Below are 14,439 nucleotides of genomic sequence, written 5' to 3'. Positions count from 1 at the left end.
ATTCTGGAAATGGATTGACGTCCATGGAAATATCTGTAGAGCTCAGCTGGGCTTGCTTAACAGGCTTTCCCCAATTCCGCATCCCTCCAGGTTATCGACATCTTCAGCTGCGGAACCTCCACAACGAAATATTGGAAATCTCCAGCCTATTCATCAACAGCAGAAGGATGGAAGAAAATACCTCTGGCAGTAGCATGCCAGCCTCTTTGGTAATTAAGTTCTTATTTCACCCAGCATACATCTACAGGACTGCTACATTGACGAGGGACTCCCCTGTGGTACAACAGAGGGGCCAAGGAGTCGTTAATTAGGCAGCCATGGAAATGATAACACCAATGGCTGACACTTGGTGCTTATATCCGCCCTAATGCACTGGTTAAGACTCCACATCCAGTGATGCTGAAGAGCCACTGGACCAGGGCTTGCCCCTCTCAGCTGGGGTCGTTTATTTAAACAAGGGCACTGCTCTAATTTACTGCTTAATTCTATTTTTTCTTCCTCTAGAAATTAAAAATATATGTGACAGTGTGTCCAATTTCCCTCTGTGTTCACAGGCTCAGGCACTTTCTTGGACCACCTTCATCTTATATTGTCCTGCTTTCTCCTCTTGCCTCTCTCTCCCTTGCCTCTCTCTTTCTTCTCTGTGTACCCCTGCCCTTCTTTTCTTGGGTTGCCTTCCTTTCTCCTTTTTTTTTTCTTTTTTGCATCACACTATAAAAACCTTGGCTCACGTTTGTATCACCCAAGGAGCTTTTAAAAAGTGAAAACTAGGGGGCTGGAGAGATGGCTCAGAGGTTAAGAGCATTGCCTGCTCTTCCAAAGGTCCTGAGTTCAATTCCCAGCAACCACATGGTGGCTCACAACCATCTGTAATGGGATCTTGTACCCTCTTCTGGCCTGCAGGCATATACACAGACAGAATATTGTATACATAATGAATAAATAAATATTTTTTTTAAAAAGTGAAAACCAGCACGTGTTTCATAGGAGAGCAATCCCCGCTCATGCTCGAAAGAAGCTGTCATTTCAGGAAGTTAGTACTCTGGTGACTGGATTTCCTCATGGCTGGTGAGGAGACCACCGCATCAGCATGCATCAGGTTACACGTGGGTCCTAGAAATGTTGTGTTGAATAGAGCCTAGAACTTCTGTGTTATTGAGGATGCACGAAAAACCATGTGCTCTTCATTGACAGATGTTTAATTCTGAAGAGAGGAAATGTTCTCAGACTCACAGAGTCACCGTGCATGGTGTCCCAGGTCCAGAGCCCTTTGCTGTTTTCACTATAAATGGAGGCACCAAGGCAAAGCAGCTTCTCCAACAGGCAAGTCCACTGAACCCATGGTTAAAGAAATTCAGTCTCCAAAACGTATGTGTGTGTGCAAATATATATGCATATATGTATTCACATAAATCCGTAAAGGTCCATGTTGATGATACATCCTCTATTTCTTTATCTATAGTCCGTTTGTTTATCTTTACATGGTCGGGCTTGAACCTACAGCCTTGAGCATGCTAGGCAAGTGCTCTACCACTGAGCTACAACCACAGACCTTTTATTTTAATTTTGAGACAGGACTCCCCCAAGCTGACCTTAAATTTACAGTCCTCCTGGCTTTGCTGACATATCTTTGGATTGTTTGAAATCCTAAGAATAGTGTCAGGGTTCTTGGTACCACTAGACAGGCTAGCTCAACCTTAGGAGATTCCCCACACACTCTTTCATCGTTAGCCTGTTTTAGAACTACTACTCCTTGAGGGTAGACCAAGAAGAGCACTGACCAAGAGGAGTACCCTGGGCATTCCTTCAAAGTCGATGTATATGGTGAAACGTAGCAGGAACCATATGATGCATGGCAGAATTAAAAGCCATTTGAGCAGTAGTGCATAAATATTAATATTATTATATTATTAATATTAATTATCTCTATCATTTAGGAGCACATCTATCTGGATAGTGCAGCATTTTGCCCAATATTTTATAACTGACTTAAGTAGCATCATAGTAAACAGCTTTAAGGTCCAAATTTTACAGACAACCAAACAGAAACTACTGCCAAAGATTTGGTTTTATTTTCCTTGATGGCTTTTTAGTCAATTAATTCATAAGGTTCAGTATCAAATCACTACAAAGAGTCTATAAAATCAAGGGAACTTCCCACAGCCACTAATGAAAGCAGAACCATATTTTCACCCCATTCAAATAAACAGATGAGTCCTCAGTGCTGAGAGAAAGGGGTGTTGAGTTTCGTGAGGAGATGACAGCACCAAGAGAACCTTTGGAAACTCGCCACCCTGACTCCTTCTTATAGAAGCATATGTGTGCATGATCCAAATTGTTTACCTTGGCCCCCATGGAATTACTAGCATGCAGCTTTAGGATAAGGGCTCAAGCAGAGGGATAAGAGTTGGGAGAATTTTCTGTTCCTACCACCCTTAGCACCTTACATTGTGCTTCCCCGCCACGTGAGAAATATTAACTATGGCCATTTCATCATTGAGGAACCTGGAGAGATGGTGTTGGCTTAATCCATGCCAGGTGGTGGCAGTAGGCTCCCACCATGCAGCCTCCTCTCACGGGAAGGGAACAAGAAGATGTCTTCATTATTACTGTCACTTCATCAGCGATCTATACGACAGGAGTGAGAAAGACAACACCAGCAAGACTCTAATGATGGCTGGCACTTGTTGAGTGCTCCTAATGTCTTGCATGGTGCTTAATGCCTCCATCATAAGCCCAAAGAATAGATTGTTACTGTGAGCATTCCCATTTTATAGATACACTCCCTCATGCACGCTAAGCTGAGCAAGTGCTCTACCACTGAGATGTTCTCAAGTCAAAACAAATAAGTCTTAAATGGAAATCTGAGGCCTAGGACTAACTTCAAAGCTCTGTCTTAACCACTCCATCGGATTGTGCAGGCCAGAGTCCACAGAGAAACAACTCTTTGGACACAGAGTCAGGAATCTCCCGAAAGGAGAATTACCAGATGAGACCTTAGCCTTGTGAGCCTTCCACGACAGGATGGTTGTTTCCACAGTGAAAAAAGAGATGGTGTTTTCAGGCTGCACAGGGTTCTTTGCATCAGCCCTTTGTTGCAATGTTTCAAAGAACCAAGTTCACGGAGTAAGAAACCTGAGGTTTTAATTCAATAGAATCTCTCATTGCAGCAGTGGGAAAAAAATAGTTATGCTGTATGGGGTTTATAAATAAATTGTGCCTTTGCCCAGAGTGAGCATAAACTATCCGTTTGGGACATATAAGAATTATTACAGCTCTGGAAAGAATTGTGCCACACTCCCAAGTAGGCATCGCTTATAAACTGCCCAGCAAACCTGTCAGAAGCTTAGGAAAACAGACCCGTGCTAAGTTTGTGCCACTCTTCAGAGATGTACCTAATGCTGCCCTTGCTTCTTCTTTAGATTCTGGTGACAGACCAAGACAACAAACTCACCGCCACAGACTGTTTTCTGATGGAAGAGAAGCATTTTATATCTAAGGAGAAGAGTGAGTGCAAGAAACAGCCATTCCAGAGAGCTGTGGGTCCAGAAGAAGATATCGTGCAGATTTTAAACAGCTGGTTCCCAGAAGAAGGCTACGTAGGCAGGATCGTCTTAAAGTCCCAGCAGGAAGTAAGTGCCACCTGGACTCAGCATGCGTGATGACCGCTCAGTGTGTCATCAGCCAGCAGCCACCGAATACCTTCCTGAGATCCTGAATGACTGGCCTTTGACACCTCGTTCAGATTATTCTTCTCAAGTAAACATGGGGAAATGGTTTTAATTTCTTGCACATAGTCAGATAGCTAACTGAAGACTCTCAGTCTAAAAGCAACATCCTTTGTAAAACGAAGGAATAAGGAACCTAAAGGATTCCTGTGCGAGGCCACCGCTGTGAGTCTGTGCTGTATTTGTAAGTGTGTAGCTGTTGCTGTAAGGGTTGCTTTAAACCCGCAGCCCTATGGAAATGGCCTAGGCTGTCCTCCCCTATAGATGCCTGAAACTTCAGATAGCACCAGTCACTGGTATCCACGTGTGATGATGCCATGGCTGTTGATCTGATCACCAAGATAGTGAAGATTGGTGGGCAGGTAGTCCGATAGGGATGTGATGGACACAGGTGAGTCATGTCCACATCTACACCACCTCTACCTCCCAGGACAGAAAAAACAGCAAGAAATATTGTTCTTCCACTCATGTGATTTAAAACTTATGAATTGCCGGGCCGTGGTGGCGCACGCCTTTAATCCCAGCACTCGGGAGGCAGAGGCAGGCGGATCTCTGTGAGTTCGAGACCAGCCTGGTCTACAAGAGCTAGTTCCAGGACAGGCTCCAAAAAAACCACAGAGAAACCCTGTCTCGAAAAACCAAAAAAAAAAAAAAAAAAAAAAAAAAAACTTATGAATTATTTATTGGTGGCATTTTCCACTTAATATTTTTAAACCATAGAAAGCAAAGGCTCAGGTGAGGGGAGCCACCACACTGCGTAGCACAGGAGCTGCTGACTCTCTTCTTAGTGTCTGATAAAGCTCTTGCCTAGCCGGGCATATCCAGCTTGTACAGTCTGGGCCAAGGTTCCCAGATCTGAAAGATGACAAAATCTGAAGCCCATCGGGTCCCAAGTTTCTCAGACAAGGGATCATCAACATCTGAAAGGTTCTGGCTTCTACATTCGCTCATTGTGTCTTTAAAATAGTCTAGATCATCTCTCACACTTAGTCAGAATTAGTACAAGTTTATATGTGTTGATACCCTGTGGTTGTCCCCATGGAAGGAAGGTAAACAGCAACTTTCATACTGACTCCTAATCCGTTGACCCTTGTTTGAGATTGTCTGTGGAGCAGTTTTCTTCGCAGAACAACCTAGGTAGTGCCCACTCCCTTCCTATTCCCTTCTACAGTGGGATATAAAGCCATTGCTCCAGCCTTATACCATCAGGCCTTGCGACAAGTCAAGTGATGAACAGTCAAAGTGTTTCAACAATTTAATTAAACACATATTTGATAAGTACCCAATGTGTACATGACCCTGTTTTGGGTCCTCCCCCGGTCAAGGGTCTTTAGTGTATAACAGGGCTTTGACTAGTTGAATGCCCATCAGAAACACATGTGTGCTGGGAAGGTGAGCTAGCACTCCTCACCAGGTCTTCCATTTTCACTTTCTAGTTAGCCACTGCAAGCATGGCCTGCTAGCCAGACACAACACCAGCTTCTGTCTGGGCTCAGAGCCACCACTTTCCTTCTCCAATCTTGCCTCCGACCATAAAAGGTCATGCTTTAAGCAAAGAAACATGGTCATCTTCCTCACTTTTTCTGTCAGGTGTGTGAAGGCAGAGACTAAGCTCACAGTGCTTTATGGGAAAACATCAAAGGGCTCAGGTAGACTTTTGAAGCCATCTTTAATTTCTCCCTAAGTCTTTCCTGTTTATAAATGTCTCGCTTCATCAATTAGCTACCTATAAAAAAGTAGGCCCTAAGTGGCAGTTTCAGTAAATAAGTTAAACTTTAGAGAATTGAATGGGCTCAAACACCCGTTTTCTGTGTCCTCATTATGTAATAGGAATCTTTTGTGCAAAAGGAAACTAAGATTCAGAAGCGTTAAAACAATGGTGGGGTCATGACAGAAAGAACGAGCCTTGTGGCTGTGACTTGATGCACTTTCTGCCATCCTCTGCTGCCAAGGCAGGAATTTCACTCTCAGCCCCTGAGGATTACCCACAGACCTGTGCTATGGGAGGCAACAGGGGGCAATCAGCATGGACTTCGTTATGTAGGTGGAAAGACAGAGGAGTTTATGATGCCAGTGTGTAGCCTAATGTATGTGACAGCGGGCAGTAAAGCCTTCTGGAATGGATGCTTAATAGAACTCGCGGGGAGAGCAGCAGTCTGAAGGAGAGGGAAGGTAAATCACTAGGGATTTCTCAGGCTTTTCCTGGTGAGTAGACTGTAGTAGTTCTCCTTCACATACCTTTGTGGAGAGGAGGTTTTTATGACTGAAATATATGTCAAAGGAAAACGAGTCATATTTGGTGATTTAGGTTTGCCTGGTGCAGTGATGCCTCATAAATATTTATTAGGGCCAGAGGTGATACATAGCACTAAAGCAAATACCTAGCTTGCCCAAGGGTGCTGTGTTTCAGTATCTACTGATCCTTATACTTACTATTTCATTAATTAATATCTCGTTAATTATTGAATGCTAGAGGGCACTATCATCACTACAAAGATTTGCATTTATTTTTATAGGGTAAAACTAATCATCTCTACAAGCCGTTTGTCTGGGCATGGTGGTGCACACCTTTAATACCAGTAGACTCTCTTGAGTAGAGACAGGCAGATCTCTGTGAGTCCAAAATCAACCTGGTCTGCTTCTTGAGTTCCAGGACAGCCAGGGCTATGTAGAGACCCAGTCTCAAAAAAAAAAAAAAAAAAAATATTTCCAGGTTCTATTGGTAACTTCTCCGTTCTTCTCCCTGCCTGTTATACTCTTCTGATGTTCTAGGCAGTGTATCCTCTACCTGCATTCACATCACCTAACTTCTGTGACTTGCTAGCCTGGCCTGTAAAATCTGGAAACAGCAGCAGGTTATCCTCTCCAAGTGATCATAAAGTGCATATGTGTGCAGTATGTAGGGAAAGCTTAGTTAAAAAGTGTTTCATTGAGGCCACTGTTGTTTTCTCTATTCACCATCTAAGGCAAAAAATACCTTTAAAAGTAAATGAACTCTTGCATGTATGATGGTGCATCTGTTTATTCCCAGCACTCAGGAGGCAGAGGCAGGAGAATCTCCGTAGACCAGGCTGTCCTCAAACTCACATAGAGGGACTATATCTCAAAAAGGAAAAAAAGAAAGAAAAGAAACTCTAAATAATGTTCTAAGGTTCAAAAATGACACACTCTCTTCTACCATGGACTCCATTACTTTATGTACTAAGCCTAAAAATTAATTTTAAAATAAAAGAGCTTGGTGTATTCTGTATTCTGTCACTTGGGCCATGGAAGCAGAAGAATAAGGTCAGCCTCAGCCACATAGAAAATTTGAGGCTAACCTCGTCTTTATGAACCTGTCTCAAAAATAAATAAAGGGCTGGAGAGATGGCTCAGCAGTTAAGGCACATACTGCTCTTACAGAGAACCCAAGTTCGAGTCACCCATAAAAGTAGCAAGTACAGTGGTGTATCTGTAACCCATCATGGAGGTGCTGAGACAGACAGATCCTGAGAGCTGTCTGACCAGCCAGCTGTACAGAATCCTCAGGCTACAGGTTCAGTGAGAGAGCGACAGAGGAAGATGCCTAATGTCGACCTCTGGCCTCCATACACAAACACACACACACACACACACACACACACACACACACACACACACAGGAAAACTAACAAAAAAAACCATAAATTTTTCTTGAGACAGTGTCTCACTATGTAGCTCTGACTAGCTATGTAGACTTTGCTATGTAGACCAGACTGGCCTTGAACTCACAGAGATTCACCTGTCTCTGCCTTCCTAGTGCTAGGGTTAGAGGTGTGCGCACCACCACACCTAGGAAAATATGCATTCTTGCTGATCTTATGAAGCAACTTAGAATTTTCCTCTGTGTGTGTGTGTGTGTGTGTGTGTGTGTGTGTGTGTGTGTGTGCGCGCGCACGCGCTCATATGTACAGTTGTGCATGTGGAGGCCAGAGAACCACCACACGTATTCTTCAGAAGTCATCTGCCTTGTTTTCTTTGAGACAGGATCTCTCACAGGATTTGGATCTCACCAAGTAGGCTATGTTGACAGCCCAGCAAAACACCTTTTACTGCTCCACCTCCACTGTTAGGTTGAGCAAAGTCGGAAACTCAGGTCACGTAAGCTGTATGGGTTGTGACTTCAGGTTTCTGAAAGAAGCTCGCGCAGATCCTTTCCAGGCTCAGTCAGTTTGGCACCACCTGGTGGTAGTTTCCCAGTCTGACTTAAGTATCAACGGGAGCAATCCTCTGAGTGATGGGATCAGCAGACACTTGCAGGCCAGTGACAGCAAACCTTGAATTCTTCTGGCTAATTAGCATCATTTCTGTAGTCTGTCTGTGGCGATCAGGTTACAAGAATGCTGGGAATAGAATTTCCTACATGAAGTCTTGACATCTGATAGGGTCGCCTACTATCGCCTCTGTCTCTCTTTTCCTGTGTACACTTTCTTGTAGACTATAACTTTAAACTGTTGTCGTTTGAAAATGGTGCAGCCAGGCAGTGATGGTGCACACCTCTAATTCTAGCACTTGGGAGGCAAAGGCAGAAGGATCTCTTAGTTCGAGGCCAGCCTGGTCTATAGATTGAGTTCCAAGACAGCCAGGGCTACACGGAGAGACTCTGTCTCAAAAGAGGGGGGGGGGGGGCTGATAAATGGAAGAAGATTATATATATCATAACCCTATCCACACAATTCCAGGATTTTGTGTCTGTCTATTCACACGCTGGAAGATGCACTTATGTATCCATGGATGATGTTCACAGGGATACACCACCTAACAACAGCTGCATTGATCGCGTCTGCCCAGGAGAGCAGAGCTATCGAGTCTGAGCTCAATTCCTCTTCCTCCCAGCATTCTGTTCTGTTTACCCCACCCACCTATGTTCTAAGCTATGAGGCCAAGCAGTTTCTTTATTACTTAACCAATGAAATCAACAGATTGATATATGACACTTTCACAACATTGACTGTTGGGAAAAGTTTTTTATGCATTTGGTTGTTTTTCCTACACATATATCTGTTTCCAAATACATGCCTAGTGCCCGTGAAGACCAGAAGACATCATTGGATATTTCTTGGAAGTGGAGTTACAGATGGCTGTGAGCCATCATGTGGGTACTGAGAATCACACCCTGCTCCTCTGGAAGAGCAGCCAGTACCCTTAACTGCTGAGCTATTTTTCCAGTCCATTTCGATTTTTTTAATAAAATGAAAGTAGGGAACTAGAGAGATGGCTCAGCAGTAAAAAGCCAGCACTGCTACTGAAGAGGACTCAGGCTCAGCTCCCACTCACTACCCTCATGGTGGTTCATAACTACCTGTAACTCCAGGTCCAGGGCTCCAACACTTTCTTCTGACCTCCAAAGGTCCTGCACTCATGTAGTACACAAGCAGAGATGCATAAATTAAATAAAGAAACCTTTTGTAAAGATGATGCATACAAGAGAGAGGGAAATTGGATTTCACTCAAATTTATCCAAATCCAATTAGCCTGATAATAATTCTCATAGTATTGGGAATTCTATCCACCGAAGTGTGGCTTACCTGCAGCCATTGTTTGGCCTTCTCACTGTGGGCTTTGCTTAGCCCACCTGGGTGAGTATGCCATGTTTCCTGTTCCATGTCTAGTATTTCTTTTTTGTACCTTGAAATGAGGGGGGGGGGGAGGGGAAGAGGGGGAAGGGGCACGTGCGCCACAGCATGTGGGTGGAGATCAGAGGAAAACGTGCATTTGGTTTTTGCCTTCCACATTTACACACAGCCCACGGACTGGACACACGTCATCGGGCTTGCATACCAGGCACCTTCACCCGCTGAGCCATCTCACCAGCTCCCGTGTCTAATATTCCTTAAATGTTAATGGTGTTTGGGGAATAAACTTCCCTTCAATGGAGCCTACTGTGTTCTTACTGGGCTTTCAGTATATTTTCTTTCTAAAAGTTTGTAATTGATTTGGTCTCTCAAAATCCACAGCTAACAGGCACTTATAAACTGGTTTATTCTATGTGTGTGTCAGCATCAAGCCTTTCTTCTCCTCACAAGCAGGTACATCTTTTTAGTATAGAGTATGAACTACTAGCTAATGTATGAACTATCCAACTAAGGTGATGTTTTTCACAATACCAAGATACAACTCAAATTTTTTACTAGAATTTTTTTGTCTTCTGAATCATCTTACCAATTACTCATGTTTTCCTTTTTAAAAAAAAATATATAGACCCTAGAAGAGAAAAGCATTGTCCAAGATGACAAAGAGGTGACGGTCTTGAGCTCGGAGGAAGAGAGTTTCTTTGTCCACGTTCATGATGTCTCTCCAGAGCAACCCCGAACTGTCATCAAAGCCCCCCGAGTCAGCACTGCACAGGATGTCATTCAGCAGGTAAAATTCTCCTTGGGGACCAAGGTGCAGTTCAGAGATACTGCCTGCCTGGCAGGCACGGGGTTCTGGGCTTCCGGCCTGGCAGGCACGGGGCTCTGGACTTCTCTGGCCTGGCAGGCACGGGGTTCTGGGCCACAAAGAGTCTCTCCTTTCCTCACTCCATGCCCCTTATTGATATAAATGACTGGAACAAACCATGTGGGTATTGACAGTTCATTTGTGAGTGAGGCTCGGCAATGGGGAGCTGGATAGGGGAATATGTCTCTTAAGGATGGGAAATAGCTGCTCAGTGTGCAACAGATATTTAGCTAACATCTACAGTGAGCTTGGATCTCTGCTGATAATGGGTTTAGGAGGTGACATTGCAGAAATTACCCCAGAAACAGATAAGTAAATACCAAATGACCATCTCTGAAAGATGCCACAGAACACAAGGAGAAGGCCAACTCTTGATTGTTGACCAAATCCTTTCCTCTAGGTCAGGCTGCTTTTAAAACATGATTTCAGAGAACTGTTCCTCATGCCCTCCTCAAGGTTTGCATTCATTGAACCCCTGCTTGAGAAGTGATATCGCATGGCAAACAGCACAGACCCCTGATCACACGGCTGAGGGTTCAATCCCGGCTCTATCCCTTACTCACTCAGGGCTGTGTCTGACTTACAGTGTGCTGACAAACTTCTTTTGGCGGGTATGCCGGGGGGGGGGGGGGGCAGCTCAGATTCTTTTCTGTTGAGTAAATGCTCCTCCTGTGTCTGACGTCGGACCATTTGGAAGCCAAGTGAGGTAGCCTGATGAGTGTTCTAAGCCATAGCAACTCAAATGAAAGCGAGGCACTGAGGGACCAGATTTGAAAACCTTTCCCATCGCTCAGAGTCTGAGCCACTTTCCCACCTTAAAATTTCACCCAGGAGGGATGCAAACGTGGGAGACGCTTGACTAAACTGACCCTAACTTATCTTTCAGACGTTATGCAAAGCCAAATATTCCTACAGCATCCTGAACAACCCCAACCCAGGCGACTATGTGCTTTTGGAAGAGGTGATGAAAGATGTACCCAATAAGAAGTCTTCTGCTCCAAAGCCCTCGCAGAGGATCCTTTTGGACCAAGAGTGTGTGTTTCAAGCCCAAAGCAAGTGGAAAGGTGCAGGGAAATTCATCCTAAAGCTAAAGGAGCAGGTTCAGGTAACATGAAAGTGACTTTGCCGTCTGTATAAATTCTCAATGGTCAGTCGCATCATATCAATTCAATCTGGGAACCGGTGAAATCTCTAGAAAGTTTGTAAGTCGAGTAGTTGGAAGGTAATTATTTTGTTTTCACTCTGAGGGGAGAAAAGACAAAAAGCATCATGCTCTTGTGTGGCTAAAAGATCTTGGGATAGAGGCCTTTGGCCTGTCTGCCCAAATCTTTACTTTGTACAAGAAGTACAAAGGAGTACATACTTCCTCTCTGAGAATGCCATGGGACTCAGGAGCCTGGGTTTACATTTCCATCAAAGGTTTTCTTTTATTCTATGTAGGCATCCCGAGAAGATAAAAGGAGGGGCATCTCCTTTGCAAGTGAACTCAAGAAACTCACTAAGTCCACTAAGCAGCCCCGAGGACTCACCTCGCCTCCTCAGCTTGTGGCCTCAGAAAGTGTCCAGGTCAAGGAGGAGAGACCTGTGAGTGCCTTGTCCCCCAGTGACGCAGCGGGTCACCAGCAGTGACGGAGGGCAGCGTGTTTGACTCAGGTATATTAAGGTACTGTAGCAGTTTGAAACAAGATTCAACAGAAAGTACTTTGTAACACAGGATGGGAGCCTCGTGTCTTTTCAAGGGGCTTGTTCCATGAAGGTGGAAATGGTACCTCAACACAGTACCTGGGCTCTGAAATTATATGTGGTATTCCTGGGGCTGGAAAGACGGCTCAGAGGTTAAAAGCTCTTCCAGAAGACCCAGGTTCAATTCCTAGCACCCACAATGGAAGCTCACAACTGCCTATCGCTCCAATTCCAGGGGTTCCAACACCCTCACACAGACACACATGCAGGCAAAACACCAATGTACACAAACTAAAAATAAATCATTAAAAAAAAAATCTTGTCTTTTTCTCCTTCCTCTTCTTTGTTGTTTAGGTACTCTGGGGTTGTGGACTGTAGGCTGGTTATTCTTTGCTTTGTCTAAAAGACAAGATCTGCTGAGTAAATTGGGAGTGGAGGTGGTGGTGGGAGGGTGTGGAAGGGGAGAGGGGACGAAGGAAGGGAAGTGGGAAATAAACATATCGCTCAATTAACAATAAAGTCTAGAAAAAAAAAAGAAATGTGTGTCATGACAGAATTAACATTGTTCTACCTTCAATGGACACTGTGTTTTAACACTGCATTGTAGAAAGTGATTCCTTCAAAACTAGCCATGAGAGCTGTGGGCTTCTGTAGCTGAACAACTGAACCTGGGTAGGCTGTAAATATTGTGCTTCTTTGTGTTCAACCCACTAATAAGCTCCTGTGGATGTTACAGGTGAAGATCCTTGGTGAGAAGCGCTGAAGAATGAACATGGCGGAGAAAACATACTTTACTTCCATCACATGGAAACTGCAAAGTGATGGTTTCTCAACTCCTGCCCTCTTCACACCTAATGTGAGGAACATGCGGAGGACAAGCAGAGAGGCACAGGGCTGCCAGCTGACTTCCTGAGGAATGAAGCAAGGACACGCAGGGCATTGCGCAGATGTTACAGGTGGAAAAGCCAGGCCCAAGCTTAAGGCAACCAGCGTCATCTGTAAAGGGACAGGCGGTACACATTTTAGGGTCGGGGCCATACGGCTTCGGCTGGCTTTGACTCAGTTCTGTCACAGGAGTGCAAAGGCAGCTGCTGACAACAGGTACAAGAATGAACATGACTGAAAATAAAATTTTATTTATGGACACATGAATTGGAATTTCATATCATTTTCACGTATCACAAATCTTTCAAGTGTTCCAACCACTTAAGATTGTAAAAGCTATTCTTAAGGTTAAGGGTCATACAAAAACACATGAACTTGGCCCAAGGACCAGCTGGCTGACCCAACGTGGAGAACTGGGAACCAGAGGCACAGAGATTGGAAAACCTCGAGAACTGGCCATAGGTTTAATGAGAAGTGGAAGCCTAGGGCACTGGAAATGTAAATATGTCCTGTAAGGTTTGTTAACAATTATTCAAATTCGTTCCTATATTGTGTGCCAAGGTGCACTCTTTAGGCTGCCGTTTTGCAAATAGAAACATTCTTTTTTTCAAAAGCTAGTATTCATATGCCCACAGATTGTTCCAATTTCAGTTCTCACAAAATGAATTTAGAATGATGTACAATTTAATATCTACTGAGTTGTGACGTCTTAATAAGACTAATCATTTTTAAAAAGCAAAAGCAGATTAAGTTGATGTTTAAAGTAGACTTATTTATTTTGCAATGTTTGTACTGACACTGTACTTGTATATTTATTAGACATAGCTTTCTTGATATTGCTATGGTTACAAGCATTAGTTCAATCTATTTCAAGACTTCCTAAAAATAAAACATTTGAGCATGAAAAGTGCTAGACATCTAGTGCAATGGCGTCTGATTTACTGAAGAGCCACGGATCCGAGTCACACTCGCCATCTGATGTAAATTATTTATAAAACTGCCCATCACAAAACTGTCAACTAGCTGGGCGGTTGTGGTGCACACCTATAATCCAAGCACTTGTGAGGCAGAGGCAGGTGGGTCTCTCTGAGATCGAGGCCAGCCTGATCTACAAAGTAAGCTGCAGGACAGCCAGAACTGTTACACAGAGAAATCCTGTCTTGAAAAACGAAAAACAAAACGAAAAACCAGCAAAGTCAACTAAGTGCAATGGATTCTTCTCATTCTTGAAACAAAGCACATTGTGACTTACCTGACTGAAATAGGTGTTCCTTCAGAGTAAAGCCTACATTTTATCTTCTTATTGGCATCGTTCCATTTGAAGACATTTTTCTTCAAATTATAAAGCACACTAAAAATCCTGACTTTTGCTTGGAGAGTTTCTTTTACCAATTATAGAATGAATAAAATCCCTTCTTTGCACATTCTAAAAGGAGACCTGTCAAGAATACACTGCAGAGCTTTCATGTCGGTGGAAGAGTCCCGCTGCGCCACCGTCCTCTTGCCAACAAAACTCAGACTATTCTCATTTTGGCAGTTGCACGACACTAACGGTTCTCTTTGAAATAAAGGAATAGGTCTGTAACAAGTGCACAGCACTGCCGCATTTTTAAAACAAATCCTGGAGACATTTTATCAAGTTTCTATAAATGAAGGAGATCAAATGATTCTGACACTGGGCTGG

At 43.8% G+C, this 14,439-nt stretch overlaps 1 protein-coding gene across 1 annotated transcript in view; it reads left to right on the top strand.

The window, feature by feature from the left end:
• Positions 1-13,014, top strand: part of Plce1 (phospholipase C epsilon 1) — a 142,496-nt gene extending 129,482 nt beyond the window's left edge. Inside the window, exons 27-33 of the mRNA XM_041661310.1 lie at positions 91-209; positions 1,195-1,323; positions 3,423-3,632; positions 9,948-10,109; positions 11,074-11,292; positions 11,628-11,850; positions 12,607-13,014. Coding sequence (XP_041517244.1) covers positions 91-209; positions 1,195-1,323; positions 3,423-3,632; positions 9,948-10,109; positions 11,074-11,292; positions 11,628-11,816 — 1,028 coding nt within the window. The 3' untranslated portion in view covers positions 11,817-11,850; positions 12,607-13,014. The remainder of the gene's footprint in view (positions 1-90; positions 210-1,194; positions 1,324-3,422; positions 3,633-9,947; positions 10,110-11,073; positions 11,293-11,627; positions 11,851-12,606) is intronic.
• Positions 13,015-14,439: the final 1,425 nt, after the last annotated feature.

The sequence above is a fragment of the Microtus oregoni genome, unplaced genomic scaffold (genome assembly GCF_018167655.1).
Source record: "Microtus oregoni isolate MIOR12 unplaced genomic scaffold, Mior012 000012F_ref0000307, whole genome shotgun sequence".
Taxonomy (NCBI): Eukaryota; Metazoa; Chordata; class Mammalia; order Rodentia; family Cricetidae; genus Microtus; species Microtus oregoni.
This window is presented reverse-complemented; position numbering and strand designations above follow the sequence as displayed.